Below are 16,715 nucleotides of genomic sequence, written 5' to 3'. Positions count from 1 at the left end.
AAGCCTCCAAAACAGAGCTTCAGAAAAAAAAGACTTTTTTTCTGAAACTTCTTTTAGAGGCTTTTTTTCTGAAGGACTATCTGTACTGTTCAATCTCCTTTCTTTGGTATTGGTATGTAGATTAACCTCTTCCGATCTGTTGGTTATTGTGTCATTCTCCAGATTTATTAGCATAGTTTGGTTAGAATCTTTACTGATTCTTCTTTTGTTGCTTGCCATATTATTTTAGATAAAAGCCTTTCAGAGGCTTTCTTTCTGAAGCTTCTTTCAGCCTCTGAACTCTCTGTTTGCAAGGCTGGGCGGGGCTACATTCCGAGTATAAGACGCACCCAGATTTTCACCCTGAGTTTTGGGGGGAAAAGGTGCGTCTTATACTCCGAAAAGTACGGTATGTGGTTAAAATTTGGATGTTTGGCATGTATTTAGGATGGTTGCAAATGTCCTGGAATCATACGATCGCTACTTGTGACCTTCCCAGCGAGCTTATGACATGCAAAGTCAGTGGGGAAAGCTGGATTAATTTAGCAACTGACTTAACAATGGCAGTGATTTGCTTAACAACCATGGCAAAAAGGTTGTAACATCAGGTGTGACCTGCTTAACAATTGCTTCGCTGAGCGATAGAAATTCTGGTCCCAATTGTGGTCATAAGTCAAGGACAACCTTTACAGAGAAGCGTGCAACTCTGCTCCACAGACCGTCTCTTTAGACTGTTCTTTGCAATGATCTGCGGTAGCTTCTAATATTCAACCAGATCTTTTACAGAAAAATATTGGAGAAACTCAGCTCTGTGGGACCCAAGGAAAGCGACGTCAGCTTCAATGTTCAAACAGTGACCAATCTTACCAAAGCTTCCTATTACTCGGTCAGCAATACCTGTCAGCTAAAACGATCTAGGTAAATATAGATTTTACGGAATAGGAAATAGAGTACTGAAAGTTCTGTATTACATTAAAAAAAAAAAAGCAAAAATGAAAGAAGTGCTTCTTTAGAAAAAAGGGAAGGAAAAAGCAAAAAAAACAAAAACCCAGACTTGTTGCTATACACAGCAATATTCTGAAAAGTATCCCTTAAGCAACAAAGTCCCTCAGTTCACTCTTGGAATTTAAAAAGTTAAAAAAATATGAACTTGCTATAAATAATTTAAAATTCTGTTATAATATAACTCTGGCCTGCTTTCTGTCACTTTTCGCACCTTCTCTGCAAACAGTTTATTTCAAAAGCTTATTTTGATGCATGCTTCTGGTCCACCCTGATTTGCCCTTTTCTGCCGCAAAACGCTCCAGATTTTGCGCCACGTGGCTCATCTCTGCGTCAAGATGAAGAGAGAGAGACCCCCCTGCTGGAGTCCCGGGAGTCTTTCGTAATCCCGGGATTGTGTTCCCTGCAGAAATTCTCCTCTAGACAAAGGCCCAGGTGCTTTTTCTCAGTGGAGGAGGAGGAGAGTCTGCAGCGGCTGCTGTTGTTCACCCACGAAGCACCTCGTGACACGCCCTGGTTCCGTCTAAAGGTACGGCTCCCCAAATGTCTTTCGACACTCCATCACGCCAGTACTAGGCGGCCGATCACAGTTGTGGGTGTTCTTGACCTGATTGGCGGTGAGACGATCATAAGCCATCTTGTATTCTCTGTCGAAAGCATCTGGAGGGAGAGGAAGAAAATATCTATAGCACGGGGCTTATGCAGGCAGGCAGGCAAACTAGGTAGGTAGGTAGATAAGATAGATAGATAGATGAGAGATAGTTGAGAGACACATGATAGATAGATAATAGATAGATAGATATTTGATAGATGATAGATAGATAGATAGATAGATAGATAGATAGATAGATAGATAGATAGATAGATACAGTAGTAGCCAAAATTGTGGAAACCTTTTGGGAAAAGTGTATTTTCTAAAACTAGCTAATAACACCATTATTTTTTGTAGGAGTACCATAAAATTATATACTAATGGAAAAATAATTTAATCAAGGATGTAACGCAATAATTTTTATGAAGGATTTGCTATTAGAATAGCAGTACAGTATAAGGAAGAAAAGTGAAATACATAGGAAAAAATGACATATACAAAAATTATCACCATAGAAAAAATGAGATCCAGAAAAATTACCACCATGTCAGTTAACTTAGTTAGGTAACCTTTAGCATGAATGACAGCCTTACAACATCTTCCCATGGAGTAAACCAAGTCTTTTAGTTCTGCAGCTGTTCTAATGTGAAACCAAGATTGAAGGATTGCTTCTCTTAACTGGGTTTTATTGCTGGTCGCGTTTGACTAATAAGTTTCTTTAGTCGGCTCCATAGATTTTCAATTGAGTTAAGGTCTGGGCTAGTCCCAGGCCATTCCAGCAGTGGAATAGGATTATCTTGAAACTCCAAAAGAAAGTGGTGTTATTAGCCATCAAACCTCAAAAATATACTTTTCCCAAAAGGTTTCCACAATTTTGGCCACTATTGTAGGTAAATAGGTAGACAGGACAGGACAGGACAGGATAGACAGAGAGATAGAACAGGTAGACAGATAATAAATGATGACAGATAGCTGATAAATAGATTAGAAATACATAGAGACATAGATAGATGATAAAGATATATAGCTCTATCTATCTATCTATCTATCTATCTATCTATCTATCTATCTATCTATCTATCGAGATAAATAGAGATATAGATGACAAATAGATGATAGATATATGTGAGATAGATATGTGTGAGATATATAAATGTATACACACACAAAGGCACAAACACACACACACACACACACACACACACACACACACGACTTTGATACATATATCAAAGTCCTCTTCTTTTTGTGAGACTTATATGCAGGCAGTACAGGAAGTCCCTGACTTATGACCATTCATTTAACAACTGTTCAACGTTATGACAGTGCTGAAAAGAAGTGGCTTGCGACTGGTGATCGATGGATTTGAAAACTAGCATATTTTTAAACGATGCTGGAAGCTTTTGTCCCTAGCAACTACCATGGCTACCTTTCAGGCTGGAAGTGGGATGGCATATTTGAGTTCATGACCATTGTTGGGAAGAGATGCTAATTCAGCCTGGAAACACTGTCAAGGTTGGGAAAATTTTCTCCCTCCATCAAAAAATCAAAAGAAGCCAGAGTTTGCAATTAGGGATCATTTTCTGGGGAAAGTTGGTTTTTGTGCAAAGAAGCAAATTCAATTATTCTATTTTATACAAGCTTCTCTACTGGACTTTCACCTTCCCCCGTCATTGACTCGAATTTATTCCTTATTTTGGAGAACAGAAAGGGGTTAAATAGCTGTATGTTATATTAAGAGGACTCTATACTTTTCAACCTTCTGCCAACCTAGCAGTCCGAAAGCATGTAAAAAATGCAAGTAGGAAAATAGGGACCACCTTTGGTGGGAAGGTAACAGCGTTCCGTGCGCCTTTGGCATTGAGTCATGCCGGCCACCTGACCACAGAGACGTCTTCAGACAGCGCTGGCTCTTCAGCTTTGAAATGGAGATGAGCACTGCCCCATAGAGTCCAGAACGACCAGCACAGATGTGCAAGGGGAACCTTTACCTTTACCTTATACTTTTCAAATACAAATGTTTTCTAAGCTCAGAAGCGATGGTTTGCAGTAAACATTTAACACATACTTAGGAGAACATCATTGGCAGCTTACCTATATCGATATTATCTCTTCCAAGAGCAACGAGAGAGAGAAATAGTATCTCTCTATAAAGACTCCTGAAACAAGAGACAAAAATAAAATGGGAAAGCTTTATTTTTCAGCCACTGATTTCAAATCCGCTATACCAGACTGTGTATTAGCGTTAAGATACTGTGCTGCAGATAATTTGAGGATGGGTTTTTTTCCAACCCCAGGAAAAGACTGTTGATTTTTAACAAAATCACTTCATTTTCATTATATTTTTCTTATCCAAGATGTCTGACCTGTTAGGCACAGAACACAAAGTACAGGTAGTCCTCAACTTAGAACAGTTCATTTAGTGACCCTTTCGAAACTACAAGGGCACTGAAAAAAGTGACTTATGACCATTTTTCACACATACGACCCCCATGGTCACATGATCAAAATTCAGACAAGCTTGGCAACTGGTTCATATTTATGACGGTTGCAGTGTCCCGGAGTCATGTGATGCATCTTTTGCGACCTTCTGATGAGCGCAGCCAATGGGGAAGCCAAATTCACTTAGCAACCGTATTACTAACTTAACAATGAACCCACCGCATGGGTTCACTTAACAACGGTGGCAAGAAAGGTCATAAAATGGGGCACAGCTTGCTTAAACAAATTTTGCATTTAGCAACAAAAATTTGGGGCTCTATTGTGGTCGTAAGTCGAGGACTGCCTGGGTAAGGTTACTGGGCTCTCTAGAATTGCCCTCTAGGAGGAAAAGCAGAATAAGTCGTCCCGTCGCTTCGAAGCATTGCTCGATATGGGAATACAGGCAGTTCTCAAGGTAGGACTGGCCATTTAGCAACTGTTTGAAGATACAACTGCTTGGAAAGGGAGCTTAGCCATTGCAAAATGTTGCTTCTCCTCCCCCTCCACACTGTGGTCACGTGACCCCATTTTGGGCACTTGGACCCTAACTCGCATTTATGACTGGCTGCAACGTCCCAGGGTCATGTGATTGTGTTTTGAGGCATTTTTATTGATTGTTTCCTAGTATGATTGTTTCCAAGAGCCTTGGTGGTGCAGTGGACTAAAGTGCTGTTAAGTAGCACTTAGCTGCCAGCTGCCTGCAATTACTGCGAGTTCAAATCTCACCAGGCTCAAGGTTGACTCAGCCTTCCATCCTTCCGAGGTAGGTAAAATGAGGACCCGGATTGTGGGGGCAATAAGCTGACTTTGCATAAAAAAGAACACCGCATGGGGGGGCCAAAAGCCCTACTAAGTAGGTATATACAAAAGTATGAAGGCTATTTCTTAACGCATTGTAAGCCCCCCTGAGTCTCCGGAGAAGGGTGGCATATATAAATCGAACAAATAAATAAATCGAATCAATAATAAATGATTTGATTGCTTATTTGTTCCCTATGACTATCATTAAGTGATTACCTTATGATTCTTGACAAATGTATCTTTTCTTTTATGTACACTGAGAGCCTATGCACCAAGACAAATTCCTTGTGTCTCCAATCACACTTGGCCAATAAAGAATTGTATTGTATTGTATTGTATTATATTATATTGTATTGTATTTTTTTTTTGCCAGTTTCCAGTAAAAACACATGCAGGAGAATAGTTTTGCTTAAGGACCACATGATTCACTTAACAAAGACCATAGCAATTGCAGTTAAATCCAAAGTCCTATCATGTGGGTGTCTTAACCTACGACCGGAGTGACTTAACAACCAAAATTACAGGTCCAATTATGGTTGTAAGTTGAGGACTGCCTGTAACCTACAGGCAAAATGGATCCCTTTGTACACCAGCCCCTAAACCAGGAGTCAGCAACCTGTGGCTCTGGAGCCGCATGTGTCTCTCTCACCCCTCTGCTGCGGCTCCCGGTCACTCAAAATATGCATCACAACTGCCAAAGTGCGACACCCTCCAGCACAGGATTTATTGAGCTTTTTAACCCCCGGTAGTCCAACCATGGAGAAATCCAAGAAAAGAAAAGTTTCAGAAGAAAACAGAACGTTTAATTCAACTACATATGCCAGTTTTGTGATTGCTCAAGAAATAGTCAGGCACGGGAAGGGTTTTGTGGCTCCCGGTGTTTGCTTTTCTGTGGGAAAGGAGTCCAAATGGCTCTTTGAGTGCTTAAGGTTGCAGTCCCCTGTCCTAAATGGAAGGAAATGAAGCAGCTGCTCTGGAAATCTCCCACTTCTTTGAAGCAAGCAGGGTTGGAGCAGAAAGTGGTCACCCGTAGAGAATTTACTGGGATTTTTTATATGCTGTCCTGCATTGATTAAGGACACTGAATAGATCATCAACTTAGTAATTAATTGTAGATTATTTAATAATTAAATAACACTTAGTATTTAGACTTATATACTGCTTTACAGTGCTTTACAGTCCTCTCTAAATGCTTTACAGAATCAGCCTCTTGCCCCCAACAATCTGGGTCCTCATTTTACCGACCTCTGAAGGATGGAAGGCTGAGTCAACCTTGAGCCTGGTGAGATTGAAACTGCCAAATTGCAGGCAGCCGGCAGGCAGCAGAAGGAGCCTGCAGTACTGCACTCTAACCACTGCGCCACATTAAATAATTAATTAAATAATTAACAACGAAGAAACAAGCTTGGAGAGCAAACCGCTGCCGAAACCTAAAACCTGAGCTACAAGTATTTTCTATGATTTCAATGAAGAATGAACTTAAGAAACAATCGCTTGCCATTTTACCAAGGGATCCCTTGGTAAAGTGGCAGTGAAAATGGCAAGCGACTGTTTCTTAAGTTCATTCTTCATTGAAATAAGGAGGACCAAACCCCGGCAAATGGTAACGTTGCTCAAAATCAAGGGACCGCCCTGCAACAGGCCACAAAAAGGAAGCAGGGACAAAAGGAAGAGATGGCGTTGCTGCAAAGTCTTTTGTGACATGACGAATCCCGTAAGCACAGAATTTATTTGGAAATGTTTTTTTAAAAAAAGCAGGCTATTTTTACAGGGAAGTGCTGGTGTAAAAATAGCTTGCATTTTACGACGATTTCAAAAGTACATTCTATTCTTCCGCGATAAAATGCCATCTGGAAGCATCATCTCAAGGAAAAGGTCAACAATTCAGAACAGTCTCACCCTGCTGATTTGGCAGCCCCCACCCCCGGCTTTTCGGGAGGCCGTCAAGAACTGGTTTGTTTTACCCAGGCACTAAAGATAGGATAGAACAGAATGAGGGTATATGGAGTTTGCTGGGAGCATCTGGTCGGGGTGCGGGGGTGGGGTGGGAGGTGAGGGTTATGTGATTGTTTTATGGTTATATCTTACAGTAACTTGGTTTTAGTGCTGCTGTGAGCTTCTATTAGAATAAATAAGGTTGGAAGGGACCTTGGAGGTCATCTAGTTTAACCCCTGCTTGAGCAGGAGACTTTATGCCGTTCCAGACAAATGGCTGTCTAATCTCTTCTTAAAAAATCTTTATAGAGATGGAGCACCTACAACGTCTGGGGACAACGCATTCCACTGATTATTTATTATTTATTTATTGGTTCGATTTATGTGCCGCCCTTCTCCAGAGACTCAGGGCGGCTTACAATGCGTTAAGCAATAGCCTTCATACTTTTGTATATTTTATACAAAGTCAGCTTATTGCCCCCACAATCCAGGTCCTCATTTTACCTACCTCGGAAGGATGGAAGGCCGAGTCAACCTTGAGCCTGGTGAGATTCAAACTTGCAGTAATTGCAGGCAGCTGGTGCTACTTAACAGCACTTTAGTCTGCTGCGCCACCAAGACTCTTGTTCTCACTGTCAGGAAATTTCTCCTTAGTTCTAAGTTGCTTCTCTCTTTGATTAGTTTCCATTCATTGCTTCTCATCCGACCCTCAGATGCTTTGGAGAACAGGCTGACCCCTTCCTCTCTGTGATAGCCCCTCAAGTACTGGAAGACAGTTATCATGTCACCCTAATCCAGTGGTGAAATCCAATTTTTTTAAAACCGGTTCTATGGCGTGGCTTGGGGGTGGTGTGTGGCTTGGGGGCTGTGGCTTGGGGTGGGGCAGGGGAAGGATACTGCAAAATCCCCATTCCTACCCCACTCCTGGGGGAAGGATACTGCAAAATCTCCATTCCCACCCCACTCCAGGGGAAGGATATTGCAAAATCCCTATTCCCATCCCACTCTGGGGCCAACCAGAGGTGGTATTTGCTGGATCTCCGAACTGCTCAAAATTTCCGCTACCAGTTCTCCAGAACCTGTCAGAACCTGCTGGATTTCACCCCTGCCCTAATCCTTGTTCAAGATGGGAAACTGTACATTTTTTTAAATGAAAAAAAAAACCAAACAATTAGGGCTTTTTAACTACTAAACCTACAGCTGAGCCAGGCCTGCGTTACTGAATGGCTGCAGTCCTGCCAAATGCTCAGCCCAAGGGAACCCATCTCAATGCAATGTGTGGACCTAAACTATGGAAACCAGTGGGACAAAAATACCACAGTATCTCAAAATCCAGACGCCCCAATTCTTTTGGAAGAGAAGGAACATGGAAGGAATGAAAAGAAGGACTAGGGATGATACAATAGCAGCCTTTCAATATCTAAGGGGCTGACACAAAGAAGAGGGGGGTCAACCTCTTCTCCAAAGCAGCTGAAGGCAGGAGAAGAAGCAATGGGTGGAATCTAATCAAGGAGAGAAGCAACCTGGAACTAGAACCTAGAACTAAGGAGAAATTTCCTGACAGTGGGGACAATTAATCAGTGGAACAACTTGCCTGTTGTGGATGCTCCATCACTGGAAGTTTTAAAGAAAAGATTGCACAACCATTTGCCTGAAATGGAATAAGTTTCTTGCTTGAGTAATGTTGTGGCCCATACGCGGCCTGTGCGGCTGGTGGCTGATTCTGACAGCGAGGAGGCTGGTGTGGTGCTGCGCCAGCAGCCTGTGCAGCTGGCGCTCGAATAAGACACTGAGGAGGCTGAAGAAGATATGGTGCCAGAGGCGGGGATTCAGCCAGGGCCTTCAGAACCTCCAGAAGCTCCCATAAGTGAAGAGGACGAAGAGGAGGAACCTCTTCTCGATGCACGGGCGTGCAGAGCTGCCAAAAGGCAGGAGTGGCTCCTCAGGAGGAGGTCTCCTCAAGAGTAAGGCAAAAGTTTTTGAAAACTTTTTCAATAAAAAAAAAAAGAGTAAGGCTTGGGGCTAATTGGCCACTCCCTTAGCCTATTTAAGGAGGAACGCCGACTGAAGCAATTTACAGGGAACAACTTTGTTCACTCTCCTTCGTGCCTTGATCTTAGTTCTCTGCAAATTGCTTCTGGGCTTTCTGCCAACCATAGTAAGATTATGATTATTTATTCTTTGGATTCTTGTAGGCTGTTAAGAAAGTTAATTAACAGCCTTTGTTTGAAAAAAAAAACTGATTTAATTTAGTAAACTAAGGTTTGTACGGACTTTGTGTGTGCTGCGTTCTTTGGGGTCCATAGCTGGGGCAGAACAAGTAGGGGGTTGGACTAGAAGACCTCTAAGGTCCCTTCCAACTCTGTTATTCTGAATATTTGGTTCTCTGTTTACCTTCTCAACAAGTGATTGACTGAATTGTCTAAGTTTTTTCTTCCAAGAAAAAAAAAAAGACTTTGGTCTTACCTGTGCCTTTTGATCTGCGGTCCTTTGTTCAGCCTCTCTAGGATCTGGCTCATTGGTCCGTAGACATCATTCATTTTAATACTCTTGACCATGCTTCTTAGGAGCTCCTGGTTAAAGAAACTGTCGTCCTTTTGCAGTAAACGAACCACTGGGTATTTCTGGGCTGAAGAAAGATGTTTAGAAAGTACAGTGAACAACAATAACAACAACAACAAAACAACAACAACTCCAAGACTGCCAGCTGGTTTTAAAAATAAAAGAATATTGCATAAAGGCAATTTTGTGAAGGCGGGGTCCACAAATGAAGTGTGACAGGGAACAGTCTGATCAACGGCATATAGGAGCTGTAAGCAAAGGAATATAAAGGCCAGGTTAAAACAAGTAGGAAGCGCCAGGAAGTCATCTCCAAATTATTGCAAGAATTCCTAGGGCTTATCTCAAAGAAAATGAAACTAGGGCACAAAATAGCTGGAGGGGAAACGTGTATGCCTAGGCAGGATGCTTTGCTGTAAGCCAAAAAGCAACCACAAAAAATATACACATACACAAACTAGGAAAGGAGAGGGGTGTTATGGTTCAAAGTAAGCCAAGGAAAAAATAATTTCTCAGCCACAGCAAGACGTAACACAACACTCACTCTCAATCACAAGGGTACGGTTTTGACCTGTAAGACAAGAATTGGCGTGATCAAACTCCTAATGCTTATCTGTTTCGGCTTCTGACGTGGTGGGAAATCTTTTTCCATAAAATGGTTAAGAATACCGGTAACTTACTCTGGGCGTTCCACAGAATATAAAGAGGCTGTCCTGGATCTTTGTGCAGTTTCATATTGTCCCACAACATCTGAATCAGAACGTGCTTGCTGTTCTCCAAGATACAGTTTCTGGGTATCTGTTAAGAGGGAGAACACAAAATAGTTTGAGGACAATTATAAAAGGGAATAAGGCAGCGTCACCCAGAAGCAAAGTCATAAGAAACAAGAAATATAGAAGTATAGAAGTATAGCCAGCAGGACAAACAGGTTTAAAAACAGCTTTTACCCATGGGCCGTCAGACTCCTAAACACAATATACTATAGCATCACAAATTTCACTGGTGCCAGTGTAGTGTGTAATATGTATATACCATAATGTAGCCCCGCCCTTTGGCCTCTGCCTCACAGCAGTTACCTCCTTGCAAGCAAACAGCAAGAAAAAACAGCTCCTTTCAGCTTCAGCACAGGCTAATTAGCACAAGTTGATCGGCCTTCCGACTTTCAGCTGATTTGCTCTCAGCTGTTTTGCGCAGGGCTCTGCTGCTTGGTGCAAAGAGGTGAATAGCTGGAGCAGATTTTTTTTCCCTTGTGCTAATCAAGCTATGCTGAAAACGAAAAATGAAAGTAAAGCAGGCTGTTTGCTGCAACGAGGCAAAATTGCTCAGAGGCAGAGGGAGATTTCTTTTTCTTCTTTTCCTCACCAAAAAAGCTAGGTGCGTCTTATACTCCGAAAAATACGGTATCTGTTAGATTCCCCCTACAAAATCAATGCTTACGATTAGCATAATGTTTTGCTTTCCATACCTTGGAATTTTTATTGCAGTGTTCAGAGGACAGGATCAATCCAGGCAAGCTACTGGGTAAGTCCAGCCGCCGGAAATACCAGACCAGGTTCCAGAAGACGATAGGATGATGATCCACAAACTCTGCCACTGTGATCACATGATCTCCTTCATTTTCCAATAAGCTCTCAAGCTCTTTCCAGACAACGAGAGGACTTAGATAAGGAACGGTGATGGGCTCCGGGCTAGGCAGATGCCACTCCAGCTGCACAGACTCCTGTGATGCCAGAGAGGGCATTAAGAACAAAGCTGAGCGAGAAATCCGTGTTGAATGACCATGAAAAAGGGGTCCTTAGTTGGGGGACCCTCCTCTTGAATCTTCAGGTGTTATGAGTGTACCTTCTGATTTTCCTGGGCTTTAAAATTTCTGCTTTTGACTATTTTTAGCTACGGATAAGTTTTTTGTCTTGTAACATACAAGGTAAAGGTTCCCTTCGCACATATGTGCTAGTCGTTCCTGACTCTAGGGGACGGTGCTCATCTCCGTTTCAAAGCCGAAGAGCCAGCGCTGTCCTAAGACGTCTCCGTGGTCATGTGGCCGGCATGACTCAACGCCAAAGGCGCACGGAACACTGTTACCTTCCCACCAAAGGTGGTCCCTATTTTTCTACTTGCATTTTTTACGTGCTTTTGAACTGCTAGGTTGGCAGAAGCTGGGATAAGTCATGGGAGGTCATCCTGTTACGCAGCACTAGGGATCTGAACCGCTGAACTGCCAACCATTCAATCAACAAGCTTAGCGTCTTAGCCACTCAGCCACCGCGTCCTGAACTCTAAGTAATTGCTATTTACTTGTTATTACTTACCTGCAATCCTGCATTCTGACCACCAAGGCTCTTTATTCAGGCTATGTTTCTTCTGAAAATCCAGGTGAAGAAGGAACATAACACTTGGACCCTTACCGTTCTCTGCTGGAAAGTTGTAGGCAGGCTCCCTGTGGGCACCAAATGGTTGTGGGGATGGGCTCCCACTTCATCTATCTCTAAAGAACTGTATGCGCTGACACTTCTTGACAGGGGGTGGCCAAGCGGTTCCTCTTTGGTTGAGGGATGCCTTCGCTGAGAAGGGATCTGGATGCTCTTGGCACAGAAGGTGTCCAAATGTTTCATCTTGCAGCTGCTGGAAGAGTTTACATATTGACTGAGAAGAACATAATGTCAACTCGCAAAGTATCCCTGGCTTGTTCTCGTGTTGCCATAGGCAAGGGGGATGGGAAACTGACAAAGCAGCATGGCAGCCAAAAACAAAAGCACATTCCAGGCATATCTCTCTCAAGGCTGTCTCCCAAGGTTACCCACAGCAGCCGGAGGGGAGTGATCTCTACAACCCGGGAAATTGCACCCTGGGGGGAGGGGGGACACAGGGTTATAATTGGGCCGTAAATTACGTGGGGTCAAAGTTGGCTTCACTTGGAACGTGCAGACATGAAGCTCCTAATAAATAACTGGATTTCTTTTGAAGCTTGGCTCGAAGCCCATGATTTAATTAGGGCATCCATCAGAACCCTAACACATATACTGCTGAGGAGATTCCGTGGAGGAGGAAAGATACTAAAATCTGATAACTAAGCTGGAACACAAACAATCTGTCTTCCTCTAGTATCTAAGCCATTTACAGGATAACATAACTGGAAGGAATCTTGAAGGTCTTCTAGTCCGACTCCCTGCTCAAGCAGGAGACTCTATGCCATTCTGGACAAATGGCTGTCCAAACTCTTCTTGAAAACCTCCAGTGATGGAGCACCCACAACTTCTGGAGGCAAGCGGTTCCATTGATTAACTGTTCTCACTGTCAGGAAATTTATCCTTAGTTCTAGGTTGCTTCTCTCCTTGATAAGCTTCCACCCATCATCTCTTGTCCTGATCTCAGGAACTTTGGAGAATAGGCTGACGCCATCTTCTCTGTGACAGCCTCTCAAATATTGGAAGACAGCTATCATATCGCCCTAATCCTTCTCTTCAGTAGGCCAGACCTACCTAGTTCTCTCAACTGCTCATCGTATTTTTTTTAGCCTCCAGCATCTTTGTTGCTCTTCTCTGCATTCCTTCTAGAGTCTCAGTATTTTTCTCACAAGTCCCCTCATCAGTTCTCCCCGTTCTTTTGAAAACGTCCTAAAAATTACTTGATGGCTCAAGTTATCAACATACATTGCTGCCAGTAATTAATTACAATGATTAAAATAATTACTCCTGCCGATTTTTCAGTGGTTTTAATCATATCTGTATGAAAATCCAACCTTTTCCCTCCAACGTGCTGTGTTCACATGACTTGCGATGCCCAAAGCAAACCAATCCCATTTCAGTTGTGTCTCATATACTGTGTGAATTATCTACTGTGTGAATTTGGTCAAACTGATGCACTTGGGGTAGGGCTTTTTCCATGAATTTTTCAAGTCCCTTCTCTCCATCCAATTAACCTCGCCAAGTTTGGAGTGTTGAGGTTTAGAGGGGAGTTCATTTTGAGGAAAAGTGTTGTGGTCCGCCAGTAGTCTGCGGACCTGGCAGCGGAGTCGGACAGCGATGAGGCTGAGGAAGAACATGGGCCAGTCCTGGAGTCAGGGGAAGGCCCGGACGAGGGCTCTGCATCAGAGGCAGAGATGGGGCCAGGGCCATCTGGGAGCGATGCGCGGACTCTGGAGCCTCCAGAGGTGGACAGCAGAGAGGCAGAGGAACAGGAGGAGCCTGTTCCTAGTGCACGCATGAGAAGAGCTGCCAGAAGGCAAGAGCAGCTAAAGCAGAGGACGACTCGGGAGTAAGGCCAAGAGATGATTGGCCCGGGGTGGGTTATAAATTTTTTTACTACCGGTTCTGTGGGCGTGGCTTATTTTGTGGGCATGGCTTGATGGTGACAATTCTTTAGGATTAGCAGAGGTACTGGTCTACCAGGCTTTTAACTGCTTGCAGAGCTGTACCGGTCTACCCATTTATTTTTGCAGGCACTGGTCTACCCATTTATTTTGCAGGCACTGATCTACTCATTTATTTTTGCAGGCACTGATCTACCCATTTATTTTTGCAGGTACTGGTCTACTCATTTGTTTTCTTTTAACACTGATCAGTTGTAGGGCGGCCCTTTGAAGCCCCGCGGCAAGAGTTTAAACAGTTTTTTTTCTCTCTAGCCATCAGATGGGATTCAGGAGGCAGCAATAGAATGGGGGTGGGGCCAAATAAAACGTAAGAATAACGTGGGGGGTGGATGGGGGGCGGCAGAACCGGTTCGGTGACATCATATCCTCACCACTACCGGCTCGGCGGAACCGGGAGGAACCCACCACTGGATTGGCCCCTCCCATAAGGCTTAAAAGACCAGCAACGGCTCTTGGGCTCTTTGTTGGAAAACAATGGTGATAGATTTGTTTCTTGTCTTGCTGCATTTATTTCTTGTCGGCATCTCCTGCTTCTGAACTTTTGCCAAGAAAAGACTTTGGCAGGTTGCCAAAGTAGACCAAGGTTGGTGATAAGGCCGAAAAACTGTGTTATGAAGAATTTGTTTTGAATTAGTTTGGACTATGCTGAGAATGACTTAATTCTCAGCTGTTCTAATAAAATCTGTTTGTTTAGAACTGATTGCGTCTGATAATACCTACTTGGGCCTGGGTCACAACAAAAAGGAGGTTATAAATGTAGTTATGAATGTTTTAAAAACTGTGAAATAAATGTACCTTTCTGAAACCACGTCATTTTGAGCTGGAATTAAAGTTGTAGTAAACCCTGAAAGGGGATCAGCAATGCAAGTCTTGTCGGCCTGGTTCATCAAAGAGGACGGAAGCTGGATAGTTTCCGAAGAAGGACTGGACTTCAGGAAGTACCTACAAAGAGTTCACATGATTATGAAACTGTTTGCGTGTGAAAAATGTTGCCAGTTAAAAATTCCCTTTCCAAAGGATCAGTCAACAAGTACCTTCCAGGTCCCCGGAGATCTCGGAATTCAATATTCAAGAAAGGCAAGAAGAGATTTCCACAGAAGGGGCAGGTCGTGTTCAGGTTGGAGTCATCCGCCGTCCAGCCTGCCATGATCTCTTCGTCATGAACCAAGCAGTCGCAGGTTCGACATCGGGAGCAGCTTGAGATCAGGACCTGAGGGAGGCACGGAGTTAAAGCCACGGGGGCCATTTTGTTTTTGGTTTGGCATACAATCCTGAGGCTAACAAGATGCTGAAAAAAAGGATGTCTCTTTGAGTACAATACTTTTGTACTTTCCCAGCCTCCTGCCCTGCCTGCAAAAGTGAGGATTTTTAATGCCATTTTTTAAAAACAAATGTATACATATTTCCAGAGCAGAAAAGTTGAGTTTGCAATTGCGGTCAGCAAACCCTTCCTTCCTTCCTTCCTTCCTTCCTTCCTTCCTTCCTTCCTTCCTTCCTTCCTTCCTTCCTTCCTTCCTTCTTGACTCAACCTTCCATCCTTCTGAAATGGGTAAAATGAGGACCCAAATTGTTAGGGGCAAGAGGCTGACTCTGTAAACCACTTAGAGAGGGCTGTAAAGTGGTATATAAGTAAGTGCTATTGCTGCCTGCCTGCTTTCTTTCTTTCTTTCTTTCTTTCTTTCTTTCTTTCTTTCTTTCTTTCTTTCTTTCTTTCTTTCCTTCCTTCCTTCCTTCCTTCCTTCTTTCCTTTCTTTCTTCCTTCCTTCCTTCCTTCCTTCCCTCCCTCCCTCCCTCCCTCCCACCCACCCACCATGTTCTGGCCTTGTAGACAAAGGAAGCAGTCATCGTATGTTCTGATGATGTAATGGCACATAGGAATAATTTTAGGAGATAGAGGGAAGAACCTGGAGTGGTGCGGTGGCCTAGAGGTGGAGTTCCCGCCTCACAATCAGGAGGCTGTGAGTTCAATCCTAGGTAGAGGCAGATATTTCTCTCTCTAGGCACAATGAGAATATATCTGCTGAACAAAGCTCCACATTGGCGACAGGAAAGGCATCCGGCCAGTGAACACTCAGCTCCATTCAGTTGCCCAGACTCGACCCCACAAGGCTTTATGGGGTCTTTAAAAGAAAGAAGAATAGAGGAAAGAACCTCAGCAGTCAGATAAAAGCAGCTTAGTCTTCATAAGGAAATTGTGGGTGTGGCAAAGTCTTAGAAGAGACCCTCCCTAATATCTTGGCCTGTAAACGTGGGAGTAGAAATATACTTTTAAGACTTGCAAGATTCTGTTAAGGTAATGTGATAATTAGTTCATCTGGGCGTGGCTTCCCGCCTGGATTACCTGGCAAGGCTGGCCAATGGTCATTCTTCCCATGCTCCCTTGTGGAAGAGTGTTTTCTCTTGATGGGATCTCCTTCCAGGCAGACCCCACCAAAATGCTCTTATTCAAGCAGGAAATTCTGCTCTCTCTCTCTCTCTGCTCTCCTTGTCCCCGCTTTCTGTTTTATTTTTGGTTTGCCTTGTTCTAATGTCACATTCTACCCCACAACAGATGGATATGTTCAAGCCTCACGGAGCATTTGGGAATGACTTTCTATTCGCAAGGTTTTCCTTAAAAGAAAAGAAGTCGCTATAAACTCAGAACTGCAGATCTGGGCACAGGGCAAAGACCGTGGAGGGATGCCAGTCACTGCACCTGACGAGGAGAATTTTAATGGGGTATGGCAAAAACCTCTGGTCCTTCAAACTGTTTCCCACAAACAGGAGTGGTTTAGGACAGGGGTCCCCAATCTTTCGGACCTCAGGGACCACTAAATTCATAATTTTAAATCCCGTGGAGCACTAATATGATCTGCCTAATGACTGGCTGGGTGGGCATGGCTAGGTGGTCATGTGACTGGGTGGGCATGGCCAACTCAACATCACTCACGTCGAGGGGAGCCTTGCCGGCTTCTACCTGCCCCTCCCCTCCCAACCCTCCTCGCCTGCCCGCCCGGG

General features: G+C 43.6%; 1 protein-coding gene across 2 annotated transcripts in view; it reads right to left on the bottom strand.

Annotated features, from left to right (window-relative positions):
* Nucleotides 1-925: 925 nt before the first annotated feature.
* Nucleotides 926-16,715, bottom strand: part of DENND4A (DENN domain containing 4A) — an 81,975-nt gene continuing 66,185 nt past the window's right edge. Inside the window, exons 23-31 of one of the 2 annotated variants that reach the window (XM_070953790.1) lie at nt 14,753-14,928; nt 14,514-14,660; nt 11,755-11,971; nt 10,815-11,069; nt 10,030-10,147; nt 9,894-9,920; nt 9,257-9,419; nt 3,668-3,732; nt 926-1,641 (exon numbers count right to left, since the gene is read on the bottom strand). In XM_070953790.1, coding sequence (XP_070809891.1) covers nt 1,505-1,641; nt 3,668-3,732; nt 9,257-9,419; nt 9,894-9,920; nt 10,030-10,147; nt 10,815-11,069; nt 11,755-11,971; nt 14,514-14,660; nt 14,753-14,928 — 1,305 coding nt within the window. In that variant the 3' untranslated portion in view covers nt 926-1,504. The remainder of the gene's footprint in view (nt 1,642-3,667; nt 3,733-9,256; nt 9,420-9,893; nt 9,921-10,029; nt 10,148-10,814; nt 11,070-11,754; nt 11,972-14,513; nt 14,661-14,752; nt 14,929-16,715) is intronic. The other variant, XM_070953791.1, reaches the window with a different exon arrangement.

Source organism: Pituophis catenifer, unplaced genomic scaffold (assembly GCF_029215685.1).
Source record: "Pituophis catenifer annectens isolate HBS135680 unplaced genomic scaffold, rPitCat1.0.hap2 SCAF_14, whole genome shotgun sequence".
In the NCBI taxonomy this organism is placed as follows: Eukaryota; Metazoa; Chordata; class Lepidosauria; order Squamata; family Colubridae; genus Pituophis; species Pituophis catenifer.
This window is presented reverse-complemented; position numbering and strand designations above follow the sequence as displayed.